We start from the raw sequence: 15,432 nt of genomic DNA, 5'->3' as shown, positions 1-15,432 counted from the left end.
AACCATTGATGCCAATAAGGACCAAAATTTTTAAAGAGTGTATCTAATGAAATGAAATTAAGTATGCGAAAGTGTCCAAGTACTTTTCTGGGCCACTGTAATTCTTTAATCTGCTTTTACAAGCTTTCATTCACTTCTCGTGGAGTATGATGGTTTGGGGTCTGGAATTCTTTTTTATTACTATACACCCCCATATTCTGTCAGTGGGAATGGTGGCAATCCAGTAATTTGTTGCCTTGATCAGAGCTTTGCAGTTCCTGTGGAAAGCCTGCCATTAAGCAAGGGAGAGATATATATCAGTGAGAGAAGTGTGTGTACAGAGAGCAGTGCTACACAGGGCGCTGGCCCAGGAAGAACCACTCTATTGCCCTCCACCCACTTCACATTACACACACACACACTTAAAGTAATCAGAGCTCACTACTGTACTTTATGTTTCTCAGTCAGCCACACAAAGGAGCCCTTCTCCCCTTTGCTGCCCTACCAGAAGAGAGCCGCCAACCACAGTCTGAATGTCCACTTCAATACCTGTTTCCATCTCAATGGAATGGAAGCACATCAAACTATCAAATACCTAACCAGAAAATGCATGAAGTGAAAACGTTTGAACATTATGTGCTAACATTTTACTGGAAGCCTGTATAACGCATTTGATGAAGAACTTGCTTCTTGACTGTGACTTAAAAAATTATTTTCTGTAAGTACATTCAACAGCTGCAAAGTTGATGCTGCCAAATGAGCTACAACGTCAGCCGTGTTGCTGTTCTCTGGGTCAGTGATACAGTGCTCATTTTTCATCCTATCTATTAATTTATTTTTTTTTAAAAAAGAAGTTAATTTGCAGTTAATTATAAAATAGCTTAAATACAGCTTTTGTATGATAAGCAGGTTTTAATTAATGAATTAAAGTTAATTTCAATATTTTTGGAAGCATTTAAGGATTAGTTCACTTTAGAATTAAAATTTCCTGATAATTTACCCCCATGTCATCCAAGTTTGTCTTTCTTTATTCAGTCGAAAAGAAATTAAGGTTTTTTGAGGAAAGCATTCCAGGATTATTCTCCATAAAGTGGAATTCAACAGTTATGGGTTAAAGGTCCAAATTGCAGTTTCATTGCAGCTTCAAAGAGCTCTACATGATCCCAGCCGAGGAATAAGGGTCTTATCTAGCGAAATGATAGGTCATTTTCTAAATAAAAGTACCGCGGTAGGGTGAAAAACTCCATCTCATTTTCTCCTTCAACTTCAAAATTGTCCGACATCATTGTATTACCTTTTGTTTGTAAATGCCGTTTGGCTTAGTCTTTGCACGTTCACTTTGTAAACACATGCTCGGTACTTCCGCCTATGTCATGCGTGACCTTTCCAACGTGATCACGTAATGCGTGGTGCATCGCAGAGCTAGGGCAAGACGAGCGTTAAAAAGTATATCATTTTTTTAAATTATTTTTTTTTTAAGAGAATGTCTGATCGTTTCACTAGACAAAACCCTTATTCCTCGTCTGGGAATCGTGTAGAGCCCTTTGAAGCTGTAATGAAACTGCAATTTGGACCTTGAACTCGTTGGTAACTGTTTAAGTCTATTATATAGAGAAAAATATTTTCCTCAAAAACCTTAAAGGTGCCCTAGAACGTCTTTTTAAAAGATGTAATATAAGTCTAAGGTGTCCCCTGAATGTGTCTGTGAAGTTTCAGCTCAAAATACCCCATAGATTTTTTTTTAATTCATTTTTTTAATTGAATATTTTGAGGCATCATTAACTATGCACCGATATATAGGTTGCGGCCCCTTTAAATCTCGTGCTCCCCCGCCCCCGGAGCTCGCGCTTGCCTTAAACAGCAAACACAAAGTTCACACAGCTAATATAACCCTCAAAATGGATCTTTACGAGATGTTCGTCATACATGCTGCATGCATGGATCGGATCATGTGAGTATAGTATTTATTTGGATGTATTACATTTGGTTCTGAATGAGTTTGAGGCTATGCTCCGTGGCTAACGGTTAATGCTACACTGTTTGAGAGATTTACAGTATAAAGAATGAAGTTGTGTTTATGCATTATACAGACTGCAAGTGTTTAAAAATGAAACTAACGACAGTCTTGTCTCCGTGAATACAGTAATAAACGATGGTAACTTTAACCACATTTAACAGTACATTAGCAACATGCTAACGAAACATTTAGAAAGACAATTCACAAATATCACTAAAAATATCATGTTATCATGGATCATGTCAGTTATTATTGCTCCATCTGCCATTTTTTGCTATTGTTCTTGCTTGCTTACCTAGTCTGATTATTCAGCAGTGCACATCCAGACGTCCTGCCCTTGTGTAATGCCTCGATCATGGGCTGGCATATGCAAATATTGGGGGCGTACACCCCGACTGAAGAAAGAAAGACATAAACATCTTGAATGACATTGGGGTGAGTAAATTATCAGGAAATTTTAATTCTGAATTCTTTCATATTTTAATATATGAAAAACTTTTCTTTATATAATTTAACCATTTTGTCATTGCAGAGTTCGTTCATGTTAAGTACCAAAAAAAATGTGTAAATTAATTAATGATATATATATAAAATCTTTAAAAATAATTGTGTACATTCACAATTTATTTATAGGGGTTGTTAAAATTTTATTTAAAAATATCTTAATTTTTACACAATTTTTAGTCATGAAAATTAAAATCTCAACACTCCATAAAGTGTATTATAAGGGATCATGAATGCAATATAATGCTTTAAACAGCATATGCAGGCTTACTGCGTTACCAATTATATCGTGCATATGTTTGCTCATAGTTCTCTCTATATGGACTTGTAGTTCACCCTTTTTTGACCTGTCTATGTAATCCTACAGCTCCTGCCTGAGGCGCATATATACAAGCAGCAGTGTGTAAGTGTCTTTAGACCATTTTGACTGGGCTAGAATGTCTGTATATAATGACCTACATACTACAACCTACAGGTTTATACATTACCCATTCATTCAGTATGGATGCCTATTGACTTAAGAGTTTAAGGGTTTCGCTTTAAGGCAGGTCAGTTAGTGTGCCGTACATTATTTACTTTTGTAGTTCACATTTCTTCGGCTTTGTAAAGACACAGTGACGAGTGATAGACTTTGAGTATCCAAGGAGCAGCGAAGAACAAACACAACCACGGATTGACATTCCTCCGTACGCAGTCTCTTTCTGGGCTTCCTCTGGGCAAAGCTACTGTGTATTGGAGTGTCAGTTGAGTATGTGGAGCCAGTGTCTGTACTTAGGAGTCTCTGTACATTGACGTTGCTGTGATGGTCCTGCTGTTTTGGAGACCAGATTGACAAGCATTTATACAACTCCAGATTCCACTTCTCATCCTCAAAGTCCAGGGACTGTCTCCCAGTCAAAACAACAAATCAAGGGTTGACGCCACTATGGTTCATAGACTTGTGAGGTCACTTTATGTAGCTTAATATCTAGTTTTCCAGTTCGTCCAGACAGTGGACATTCTACAAGGGACACGTGGAATAGCATAAATGGTGGAAATCAACATCCATGAAAGCACAGGAGGTTCTGACTCTAATAGGGACAGACTGAGATATTAATCCAGAACAGAGCTAGTAAGAGACCTAACCAGGGCTCCAAGGATTTAAGTTTAATGTCAGATATGACGTTTCAGTGCTTAAATAATTCTGACATTTATTCAGACTTTCTCGTTCACTCGCCTTTCAGAAATGCAGTCTTTAATTATCAAAGAAAGGCCTCCACCTAGTGGAGAGGAAAGGCGATGACAATGAGAGCGCTTGTTTTGTGGTTAAAACAAGTTTAAAGGCGTTTTATGCATTTTAAATGCATCACAAAGTTTTTTTGAACAAAATTAAGGGTTTTCTTTTTTTTTTTTTTGCTATAATAGTGCGACATATACCGTCAGTACTTACGTTTTTTATGAAGCATCTTCTAATATTGATCCTGTCAGAAAGCGCTCGAGCACCTCACTATACCCGGAACTTGTTTCCGCGCGTCTTTTTGGCGCCAATTAATTTTCGATTTGAAAAATAATAATAATAATTTAAAAAAAAAAACAATTTATTTATTTTAGTAGATTGCTTTTTCAGCGAAATTTATTTCAACATATTTCAAGAAAAAGAATTTATTGAAGCAGACTTCTTATTCTGTTTACAGAATAAAAACATAAATTGTGAAGCAAATGTATTCAAAGAATACAATTTTATATAATGTTGTCACAGCTATGTGTGAAGAGCCTAGAAATGCTCTTTAGCCTCGACTATTTTAACAATAAAACACAGCCTTTCATATTAGTGTTAACTGTATAACTTAATTTTATTACAGTTGTTTGTTAGTGTATAACAAAACATATTTCTTGACATTTATTCAGACATTCCTCTTAAAAAAACAACAGCATACACCAAACGGCACACATTTAGCACAGAGAGCCCAGATGTCATCGTCAGGCTGAGAATTGGTGGAGTTAAGCTTCACTTTGAATCCTTCATTTTAAAGGATCATAAATGGTCTCTTCTGTATTTAAGCTGTGTGAGCAGATGTGACACGACGTGTGATTGGAGATGTCCTCTGCTGGGTGAAAGCGCTTCGTTCTTGTACTCCTTTCATACTTCTTGTCTTTAGCCTTCAAATAGAATAGAAAAATAAAAGATTGTTTACCTGGATGAAAAGAAAAAAAACTAATTTGTACTGGAAATACTCATTAACTTGATGACTGATATATCAAAAGCAGCTTGTGATGGTTTAAAAGACACTGATTGAAAATTAAAATGTTCATCTATTCTCAAAACTAGCAATAGGACATTGGGTATGTTTTAGTAGCCCAATTTTGAAATCTATAGGTGCTTTAAATACTGAATATACTGTTCATACACACCAAGTCTACACTAAAACATTAAAAGACTGCGTCCTTCCATGATCTTCAGGTGAATATCTTCTTCAGTTTAGAGAAAAATCCCCCTTCCTCTTTCTCTGGCTCTTCCTCTCTGCTCTTCCCTGATTCTGATGTCTGTCCAGCTTGAGAACTACCTGAATAAACACACAACCATTTAGCAAAACAGCTAAAGGAAATTGTTTAAGCAAAGAGTAGACAGATTACTTTGCATTTATGTTGTCAGTGTGTATGAAGGTGTTTGTTGATCTACCGGTGGCTGGTCTGGTTACTCCAGTAACAGTTCCCTCCACATCCATCTCATCCTCTGCATAACTTAAGAGCAGCGTTCTCTGCTTGTGTGTCAGTTTCCTGTAGATGATCAATGAGATTCATAAGACAAACACAAACTGGAAGTGCATATAGGCATGTGTCTGTGAAAGTCTCTTACTTAGGAATTTTGATTTTGATATATACATAATGGTCTCCGTAGCCAAAGCTATTAATGCGTGGGATGCCTTTTCCTGCCAGTTTGATCTTATGGTCTGTTTGAATGCCTGGAGGAATCTGCAAGAAACACATTTCCTCTTTTAGTCATAAAATACGGTGATGAATTCCTCTGAGGCTCAATAAAAGTGCTTTTATTTTCTAACCGCAATGTCGATGGTGCTGTACAAGCCCTGTGCTCTGGCTGTTCCCCCTAGAATCGCCTGTGCTACTGAAATCATTACATCCGAGTGGATATCAGCCCCATCACGACGAAACACTGGACTCTTCTGGACCTGCAACACAGGAAGTGACATACACACACATGAAAATTGCTTGGAATAAATGAAGAGAGAAAATAATAAGTGCAGAGCAAAATTAGAATTTAACAACAATTAGCAATTTAATAAATAGGAATAATTTGCCAAGAAAATAGTAAGTAAATGTAATCAGTTAAGAAATTAAAGTAAACAAGTTGTATATAATGAAATAAAATACAATATATGTACAATTAAATAAAAAATAAAAGATAAAAGCAGCATGAAATTAACAATTAGCAAATTTATTAAAAAGGAATTGTTAAATTTGTAAAAAATAAAATAACAGTATAGAGTGTAAAGTAAACAAACAGTATAAAATGAAAGAAACCTAACACAAAGTTAAAATAAAAACCTAATACAAGTGTAAAATCAAATAAAATTATTAAAGATATTAGAGATTTAAAGAATTAGCTACTTTAATAAATAGCAAATTTAATAAATAGGAATAAATTACGAAGACAATATTAACAGGAGTTTCTAAAAGGTAAAGAAATGTATATAATAGTAGCTAAAGAAAAATATTTAATAAGATTAAATATGCCAATAATTGTAAAAATGATCAGGCCCCAAAAAGTATATGAATATTTAAGATAAACTTAAAAAAATATAAGAATGCCATTGTATTACATAAAATATCAAACATAGCTGTAATTTAAAAAAAAAAAAAAATCACAAGAAAAGCATTTCAAAAAATACGTTTGTTAGGTTTTAAATTCATAAAATTATACCTATACGGTTTAAAATAGTATTTGGACACTTACACACTTTTCTTAGTGGAACGTAAATAGTTCATTTGATTTTTTTTTTCTTTTTTTTATGTAATATTAAAGCTGCAATTCATAAGTTTTGCCTCTTGTTTGCTGTCAATCACTACACCAGTGCGGATACTGTACTTCGGAATCACAGATTCTACATCTTGGAAGTATGACCAAAATAAGAATTTTCACCAGAAAATGTAATTTGAACAAGTAAGTAACATGTCTGCCACTTTTGTTCTGACCAACTGAGAAAAAAAAGCATTACAGTAACTTAGGCCATATAGCCTACTAGCTGGGCCTCATTCTTAATGCTCGAATTTCCCGCGGAAACCCACCAGTAATGATTTTATTATAAAACATTATTACAAGCTTACCATTGTGAATCGGGCTAAGGTAAGGAGATAGTTTTGAACACTGGCTTATGTACTTGCTCTAAAATTGATTTTGGATCATTTTTAACCAAAAAAAGTTACAGACTGCAGCTTTAAGCGTCAAAATATTTTTTGAACTTTTTTAGACATGGGGGCATCGGGAGAAAAAACCCAACTCACCCTGAATGTGATATAAATGTATTTCTTCCCGACCGGCACCTTAACTGTCTGCCCGTCTTCTATACCTAAAACACATCCACAATAGACAGTCGGTACCTCACACATTCACCACAGTTCATTCTGTGCACCTACTGCATATACAGTCAGTCACGGACACACACCTGCAGGCACAGGAACCATGACGGTCTGTTTCTGTTTGGTTTGTCCAGTTGCCCGGCACATAACGCAAGGGGTGATGATGATAGAGCCCCGCCCACCACACCGCCTACACGTTGAGCGCATCATAAATGGGCCGGTGTTAATAGATTCCTGCATAAAAGAGTACATTATTAAAAAATGTAAGAAAATATATATGGTTAATAATACTGTTTCTTTGGCGTCCTCACCATGCCTGTGCCATTGCAATAGTGACACTGTGACACTTTAGTTCCCGGCTCATGACCTTTTCCGTCACAGCGTGGACAGGCGTCGTCTATGTTGACCGTTATCTCCTTATTCACACCCTTGGCAGCCTGCATGAACGTCAGCTCCATAACAAACTACGGAGAAAGAGGGTTCAGATGGTGGGAATTTAAAGAGGAACACAAATGAGGGACAGTCGTCGCTGCGTGTCTCACTTCAGGTGCCTGTTCAAACATGGAGTTGAGGTCTCCAAAGCCACGCCCCCCTGTAAACTCTCCAAAGATCTTCCTGAACAGCTCTTCTGGGTCCACAGTAGCCCCGCCTCTCCAGTACTGCTGCTGCCCCGCCCCACTCGCGCTCGGACCGGCAGAACCGTACGTGTCGTACTGCTTCCTCTTCAGCTCATCACTGAGCGTCTATACACACAAAACGGCAAAAACACACCTTATTAAAAATCCTGATGAATTTGAGTCCTTAATCTTAAATTCATTGAAAGTCTTTGGGATGTGCTGGAGTAGACTTTACAGAGTGCTCACCTCTTGCATTGTCAATACAAGATCTTGACCAAAAGTCGATACACGTCTTGATGGAAATAAATGTTGTGATGTTATTTCCATCAAGAGGTACACCAATTTTTGGCCAGGATCTTCATCTGTTGATAGTGACAGTAAAGACATATGTAATGTAATGTTACAAAAGATTTTGAAATAAATTATATTTTTTAAACATTCCATTCATAAAATAATCCTGAAAAAATCAGTATCAGTTTCCACAATATTACACAGCACAACTGTTTTTGATATTAATAATAATTAATGTTTCTTGAGCAGCAAATCAACATATTAGAATTAGATTTCTGAAGGATCATGTGACACTGAAGAGTAATGATGCTGAAAATTCAGCTTTGCCATCAAAGAAATAAATTATATTTTAACATGCTATAAATTCAAATGTGTTTTTAAATTGTAATAATATTCAATTTACAATATATTTATTTTTGGTGTATTTTTGATCAAAATAATGCAGGATTTATGAGCATTAAGAGATTTCATTACATTTTTTTTTACAAAATCATACCTAAAACTTCAAAACAGGAATGTAAACGATTAAATTATTACATTTAATTATATTCCAACTCGCATAAAGCCTCTGTAAAATCCTTTACAATTTAATATTTAAATAATGTTTTTACATCATATTAATGAGATTTGGGTGGAGGGAATGTGCTTAATGATTGTCCTGAAAATACTGTCACATTAGAAAAAAATCAATGGTACTAAAAAAGGCTTATTTTTTCTTTATGCAAAAAATAATTTAGTATTTTACCTATCAATTTTGGTGTTAAATATAGTCCAAACGGGCTTACTTTTCATCCAATATCAGATTAATGTAATGCAAGACTTTTAGAGGAAAAATGAACATTATATTTTCCTCACCTCATAGGCCTCTGCCAGCTTGGCAAACTTCTCTTTAGCTTCAGGGTCATCTGGGTTGGTGTCTGGATGGTATTTCTTGGCCAACTGTGAGAAAATACTCATGTTAAACTCCCATGTGAACCATCCTTCGAAAGTGAAACGAATGTCATATGGGTTGACAAACCTGGTAGTAGGCTTTCTTAATCTCTTTCTGAGAGGCAGTCCGAGGAACCCCCAAAACTTCATAGAAATCCTGCTGATGGCACCCAGAAGTAGTGTGGAAGAAATGAGAGCTGAAAACACTGTGGCTCTTCAACACTAAAAAACACAAACACACACTCAACACCAATATAAGACCATTATTAAAACATTTTACACCCCTTAATTGAAAAAGTGTCACTATCTTTATCTCTTTTATTAGTTGCAAAATAGTGAGCAATGAAATGTCAGTCAGTGGGGATTTCTCAGCAGTTCTTTCTGCAGTTTACATAATCACGTCAGTAGGTGGCGCCAAGTGTATTATGAGTGAATCATTGAATTCTTCACTGCCTACTTGTATGTGGTTCTGAATTTAGTGACTGAATCATTAAGGAACAAAACTTCTCCTTATGATTGAATCATTCACTCAACCAAAAACACTAAGGCTGCATCCAAGGTCGCATACTTCCCTACTATATAGTAGGTGAAAAACAGTATGTGACAAAAGAGCTAGTATGTCCGAATTGTATTCATACTACACACACTCATATGATATAGAACATACTTTTTTAGCGGTTGTGAAGTAATTACTTATTCAAAATAAGCACCTACTCAAGACAGTATGCGATTTCAGATGCAGCCTAATGTTTTTTTAGCCGCTACTGTAAGCTGCTCGGACATGTGCAAACTTATGTTCATCCAGCCATGAGTTTGTTTGGAAATAATTTATTTGGTGGCGCAAAAACAGACAAAGTAAGTGAATATTCTATTTCTACCTAAAATGTAATTCAAAGTTAACTTATTTTTTAGTGAACTGTTGCATAAAATATCAAACATTAAATCTTAAATCCAAGTTACCACACTTTTACGTAAGTGACAATATTGTTACCATCATAGATTTTTGTAAGGACACTTATATTGGCAATTATGTCTGTCAGTTGCATCATCTCTTTTAACTTTTCCAATACCACCGACGTAAAAGGACAAATATGTCCAGAAAAGTGTGATATGTTAGAATTGATATATTTATGCAAAATAACAAGCTTGTTCCACAAGTTCATAGTGACTGCTTTGATAACATAACCAGCTCACCTGGTACCCCCTTCAATGTCACACATCCTCTGTGCCTCCAGCAGCTTAAAATCCCCCCCGTCACATAACTACGCGTCCAGCATATCCTCAAAGCCCCAATATCTCCTTGTCTAGAGGACTTTAAAAGTGCAAAGGTGCTGCGAAGTCCAGGTAATCCGCCTGACAGCCAACGTGCAGTACAGCGAGCACTGGAGGCTGCCATGTTTACATCGCTCTATGGGCCGGCTGTGTACTGCGCATGCGCTTGGGGTTTGGATTTCATTTACAATTGTTTTGCGGATTTTCACCACTAGATGGCGTAGTATGAACACAGTTTGGGGAGCTGACAACTGGTTTGATGTTTTGCTGTATGCAATAGCTTTTTTTGTATACAATTTGTTAGCAGTGATGTATACAAGCCATTTCTGTAAGTTAATTCAAACACTAGCCTATATTAACCCTATAAAGCCTGTATTATATTTGATATGCAATTTTCCAAGGCCTCTATATGATCAACATGACAAAACCTTATTGAACCCGTCGAACACACTCTACTACGTGCCTTCTGTCATCTGATTGGTAGTTTATACTTTATCTAGCAAGTAAAGAATAATTCCTCTTTTAGAATAACACTAAAAGAGGAGTCATGACACGTGTCTTTTTACTGATTTTTAAAATGTGAACAAGAATAACTTGTAACATTTTACAATAAGGTTTATTAGTTAAACATTAGATAATGTATTAACTAACATGAACTAACCATGATCAATATATTTGTTACTCATTGAGAAATATAAGGTGCCATCTGATATTTATTTGCAAGTAGTCTGCTATATATATGCATGTATAGCATGTAATATAAATATCCTGGGAATCTAAACTACTCATTTTTTTTTCTTAGCAAAGCTGGAGTCAAAACCAGAACCAAGACTAGACCCCCTGAGGCCCAGACCCCAAGACCATCAAGACCTCTTTGCAGTAATGACTTCATTTGTATTTCCACATTTCTTTCCCACTGTACAGAAAGACTGCTGCCATAGCCAGGGGACGTAGTCAGGAATTAAACTAGCATTTTAAAAGACCTGAGGTTTCTTTAAAATGATGTTTTCAACAGCGTATACTGTACTCATAAAACCCCACAATTTCCACAAAACATAAGTGTGGTCTAACCCTGGCTCTGTTTAATACGGAGCAGTGCGGTGCTGCCGGCCTGTGGCGACTGGGGTTTGGACGGCACTAAGACCCCCTGGTGATGATGTCATAATGATTGTGGCTGATGTCATGTTGAGCTTGGTTACTGGTTGGATGCAAAGGCTTGTGTGTGTGGTGAGTTTAACCGCTGCGCCTCTTATGCCAGCTCCGCAGGCAAAAATACGCCCGTTTCTCTGTGAGAAAGAGCTGTTTTATTTGAAATAGGGAATGGAGTGTCTTCATTTGCTTATGTCATCTCTGGGAATCCTGAACAGGATGTATTTTATGTTTAAGTTTGTAAACTCCACTGAGATAATTATTGTCTATATTAAATGAATGTATTTTTGAGTGGGCAGAGGTTCAGACCCAGGCATGATTCATCCTTCTCTTTCAACGTAAATTTTAACAATCCCCAATCACCCTCAGTAAAAACAAGCATGGCTAACATGTGTGTTGAATTAAGAAAGTCCCACTGCTCTACAGCTCTCAACTGCTTTCAATTGTTCCCTTGTGCTCTTTCACACACGTAGACACTCGTTCTTTTGCTGACGGTTGCACACATGCTCGAGATAGACATGGCAATGAATTGCTAACAGCTAATGTAATAGCATACCCTTGTGAAAATGAAGTTTGCTTAATTGCATTTAATATGCACTCGTAGTGTACTTCAAATCTTAAAAGTATATATGTTTTAAAGTACTGTACTGGCAGATAGCACCATTTTAATGTAATAGAACTGCACTTAGTGCACTTTTAAAATGTGCACATTGTAATAATGTCATATTAAAAGTTTTTCTTTAAAGGACATTTTACTTTAAATTATATCAGTTACCGAGTACCACAAACAAACAGCAGCTGCATTTTACAGTTACTCCTGAACAAAACAATGTACTTATGCTGCTTTCATGCCATGTTTTAACCGTAATTACTAGATGGCAACCCGTGACATTCTACTCTGAGTTGTTTACATCCTCAGACTCGGATTTATACGTTTCTATGTCAATACTATCAACGCTGAAATTAATCTGCAGCAGTCAGGTGATACAAGTAAGAGCTCTGTAAGTTGTACATGTTCATTATTATTGTAATGTTATGTGCTTTGAGACATGAGGTAATTTAACGGTGTCTCTCGTGGTGCTTTGCAGACTCTGCTGTGTGTGTTCATCTGTTTTGAAGGAGGTGTGGATTTGGAGACTCTCTGAAGGGAGGTTTGGATCTTATGCTTTCAAAACTAGCTTGCTATTGCTAGCCTCTCCAAAACTGCCTACCTTTAAAGTTAATACATTTTTAGTCTATTAAATTGTAACTTTATCATTAGAATGTGTAATTACAAATACATTTAAATAAATTACATACAACATACATTAAGGTATATTTTCATATAATGCATGTCACTACATTCGGCAGTGCACTTTAACCATATTTCAAAGACAACAGAAGTATGCAATTACATATAACGATGTACTAAGTGGATCACAAAGCATGCTAAAGTTGGGCTAATTGCATTTAAAGGTGCCCTCGAATGAAAAATTGAATTTATCTTGGCATAGTTAAATAACAAGAGTTCAGTACATGGAAATGACATAAAGTGAGTCTCAAACTCCATTGTTTCCTCCTTCTTATATAAATCTCATTTGTTTAAAAGACCTCCGAAGAACAGGCGAATCTCAACATAACACCGACTGTTACGTAACAGTCGGAGTGTATGCCCCCAATATTTGCATATGCCAGCCCACGTTCCCAACATTATGAAAGGCATTAGACAAGGGCAGCCAGTATTAACGTCTGGATCTGTGCATAGCTGAATCAACAGACTAGGTAAGCAAGCAAGAACAACAGCGAAAAATGGCAGATGGAGCAATAATAACTGATATGATCCATGATAACATGATATTTTTAGTAATATTTGTGAATTGTCTTTCTTAATGTTTCGTTAGCATGTTGCTAATGTACTGTTAAATGTGGTTAAAGTTACCATCGTTTCTTACTGTATTCACGGAGACAAGAGCCATCGCTATTTTCATTTTTAAACACTTGCAGTCTGTATAATTCATAAACACAACTTCATTCTTTATAAATCTCTCTAACAGTGTAGCATTAGCCGTTAGCCACGGAGAACAGCCTCAAATTCATTCAGAATCAGATGTAAACAATATAACAGTATACAATACTCATAATCCGACGCATGCATGCCGCATGCATGACGAACACTTTGTAAAGATCCATTTGAGGGTTATATTAGCTGTGTAAACTTTGTTAAGGCACTGTTTAAGGCAAGCGCGAGCTCTGTGGGCGGAGAGCACGAGATTTAAAGGGGCCGCAGCATAAATTGGCGCGTTTATAATGATGCCCCAAAATAGGCAGTTAAAAAAATTTATTAAAAAAAATCTATGGGGTATTTTGAGCTGAAACTTCAAAGACACATTCAGGGGACACCTTAGACTTATATTACATCTTTTAAAAACATGTTCTATGCCACCTTTAAAGGCACAATATGTAATATTTCGTCACTAGAGGTTGCCAAGGAGTAGCTTGATGACGCCTTGATTTCGCGTAATCATGGGAGATGTTGTCTTCACCTCACAGCCGGTGGAAAAGAATCCAATGTGACAAAAAAGTGTTTTTTTTTTCTGAGGCATTGTAAAAATATGGTACTCAAGGAAAATCAAGAAAATGAGATTCAAACAATAAGACTGTGTTGAGCTATATAACAATGATTAGTTTTCTGTCTATGTATCCAAACAGTTGTTCCCATTATTTATAATAAAACATATAATATATTAAAGCATCTTTGGTGTTTCCATGGTTTCTACAAAATAAAATCGAGGGTAACGCAGGAATGATGCCATTGATAGGCGACGCACGGACACGATCCATGTCCTGGTTAAAATTGTTTATTTCTCTGGATTTAACCATTCTTGGAAACATTTGGGATAATGTAAGTACACAAGTCAACAAAATATTTAAGTGGTTTTTGGATATTTTAATTATATATAATTGAGTGTTTAGAAAATTAATAGCAAGTAATCTCCACAACAAGCTGCATAATTTAAGATATCAGTCATGTCTGTAGCACAAGTAGTTGGTGACGTAGTTATGAGTTTGTTCAGTTCTCTAATCTGTGTATAACGACTAGTAATAGTGACTGCTCAGTGTTGTACAAATATGCAATGTGCCCAGCCTTGGCTAAAAATGTCCTTAAGCTGAAATATATGATTTATTTGTGGAGCAGGACAGATTGACAGTTGGCTCTGATCAGAAGCTGGTGTGGTAAAGCTGTCACAAAGGAACTTTATTGCGGTAATTGTGTTTTTTTCCAGCTCGCTTGCTGGGTGAGAGCGGGTATGTGAGAACTGAGTGGAGGCTATGACCTTTCATTAAAATGAGCCCCAAAAACTCATTAAAGACCAGGGCAAGACGTTCTTTCACATGATTATATGCTTGTTCCTTAGACATTTCGCTTTATTAAATGTGTTTAAAGCAGGATCAGTGTTTGCTGTGTGTGAATAAATGCATTTCGGATATTCAGTTGGATCCACAGTGTATATATGGTATGGGGGAGGTTGTTATGCTTGACCCATGGTAGTTAGGAAGCATCTGGTGTTGCCATAGTGCCATTATTCTGGCTAAAAACCGCCCACTTTGACAGGAAGAGACCTTTGAACTGACATTTAAGCGACCAACCACAGTTTGTTTGGTTTGGATGTGCTGTGTTTGTCTGAAATTGTCTGAAGTTGATACCAAAAAATTAGATTAAAAAATAAAAAAATTAATTCAAAATGTGTTAAAACCAAAGAGTCAGATCGTAACTGTTGATTTTTAGCCAACTCTTGTCATTTTTGTGTGAAATATACATTAAACGGTGAGTGAATGGTGCCATACATGGCCTGAGAAGAAAAGAATCAGGAAGACAGAAAGGGAAAAAGAGGGAAGCAGTGCGGTCATGGAGAAATGAAGGGAGATGCGATCCCAGAGAAGTCACAAATGATAGACAACACAGCAGGCTAACCGTAATCACAGAGTACGACACCAGCCTCTCAACGTCCATAAAACGGGATTTTCACAGGCCAAATAACTACAATCTTGCAGCATTTGTGTGTGTGTGTGTGTGAATCTGTTTCCCATTACTCCCATTTCCCCTCAATCCCAGTTGCA

At 36.5% G+C, this 15,432-nt stretch overlaps 1 protein-coding gene across 2 annotated transcripts; it reads right to left on the bottom strand.

Moving 5' to 3' along the window:
* Window positions 1-4,307: 4,307 nt before the first annotated feature.
* Window positions 4,308-10,347, bottom strand: dnaja3b (DnaJ heat shock protein family (Hsp40) member A3b). 2 transcript variants are annotated; one of them, XR_007183889.1, is made up of 12 exons: window positions 10,108-10,347; window positions 9,002-9,135; window positions 8,839-8,922; window positions 7,618-7,818; window positions 7,387-7,539; window positions 7,162-7,309; window positions 7,001-7,065; window positions 5,539-5,667; window positions 5,337-5,452; window positions 5,160-5,257; window positions 4,892-5,039; window positions 4,308-4,639 (listed from the first exon to the last, which is right to left on the bottom strand). XR_007183889.1 is itself a non-coding variant. In XM_048182933.1 (12 exons), the coding sequence occupies exons 1-11, from the start codon at window positions 10,307-10,309 to the stop codon at window positions 4,937-4,939; spliced, it is 1,437 nt and encodes a 478-aa protein (XP_048038890.1). In that variant the 5' UTR covers window positions 10,310-10,346; the 3' UTR covers window positions 4,308-4,639; window positions 4,892-4,936. The 2 variants fall into 2 exon arrangements, 1 of the variants encoding a protein (XP_048038890.1); XM_048182933.1 differs by having other exon boundaries at window positions 4,892-5,043; window positions 10,108-10,346.
* Window positions 10,348-15,432: the final 5,085 nt, after the last annotated feature.

Source organism: Megalobrama amblycephala, linkage group LG2 (genome assembly GCF_018812025.1).
Source record: "Megalobrama amblycephala isolate DHTTF-2021 linkage group LG2, ASM1881202v1, whole genome shotgun sequence".
NCBI lineage: Eukaryota > Metazoa > Chordata > Actinopteri > Cypriniformes > Xenocyprididae > Megalobrama > Megalobrama amblycephala.
The sequence above is the reverse complement of the archived record's forward strand: the minus strand, read 5'-3'. Positions and strand labels throughout refer to the sequence as shown.

What these genes read in the sequence shown, in the direction of transcription:
- dnaja3b (XM_048182933.1), bottom strand. Translation starts at nt 10,309, where the DNA reads ATGGCAGCCTCCAGTGCTCGCTGTACTGCACGTTGGCTGTCAGGCGGA. An exon ending in TGTTTGAACAGGCACCTGAA is followed by an intron (nt 7,540 to 7,617) that starts GTGAGACACGCA and finishes CTTTCTCCGTAG; the next exon opens with TTTGTTATGGAGCTGACGTT. An exon ending in ACATTTATATCACATTCAGG is followed by an intron (nt 5,668 to 7,000) that starts GTGAGTTGGGTT and finishes CCTGTGTTGCAG; the next exon opens with GTCCAGAAGAGTCCAGTGTT.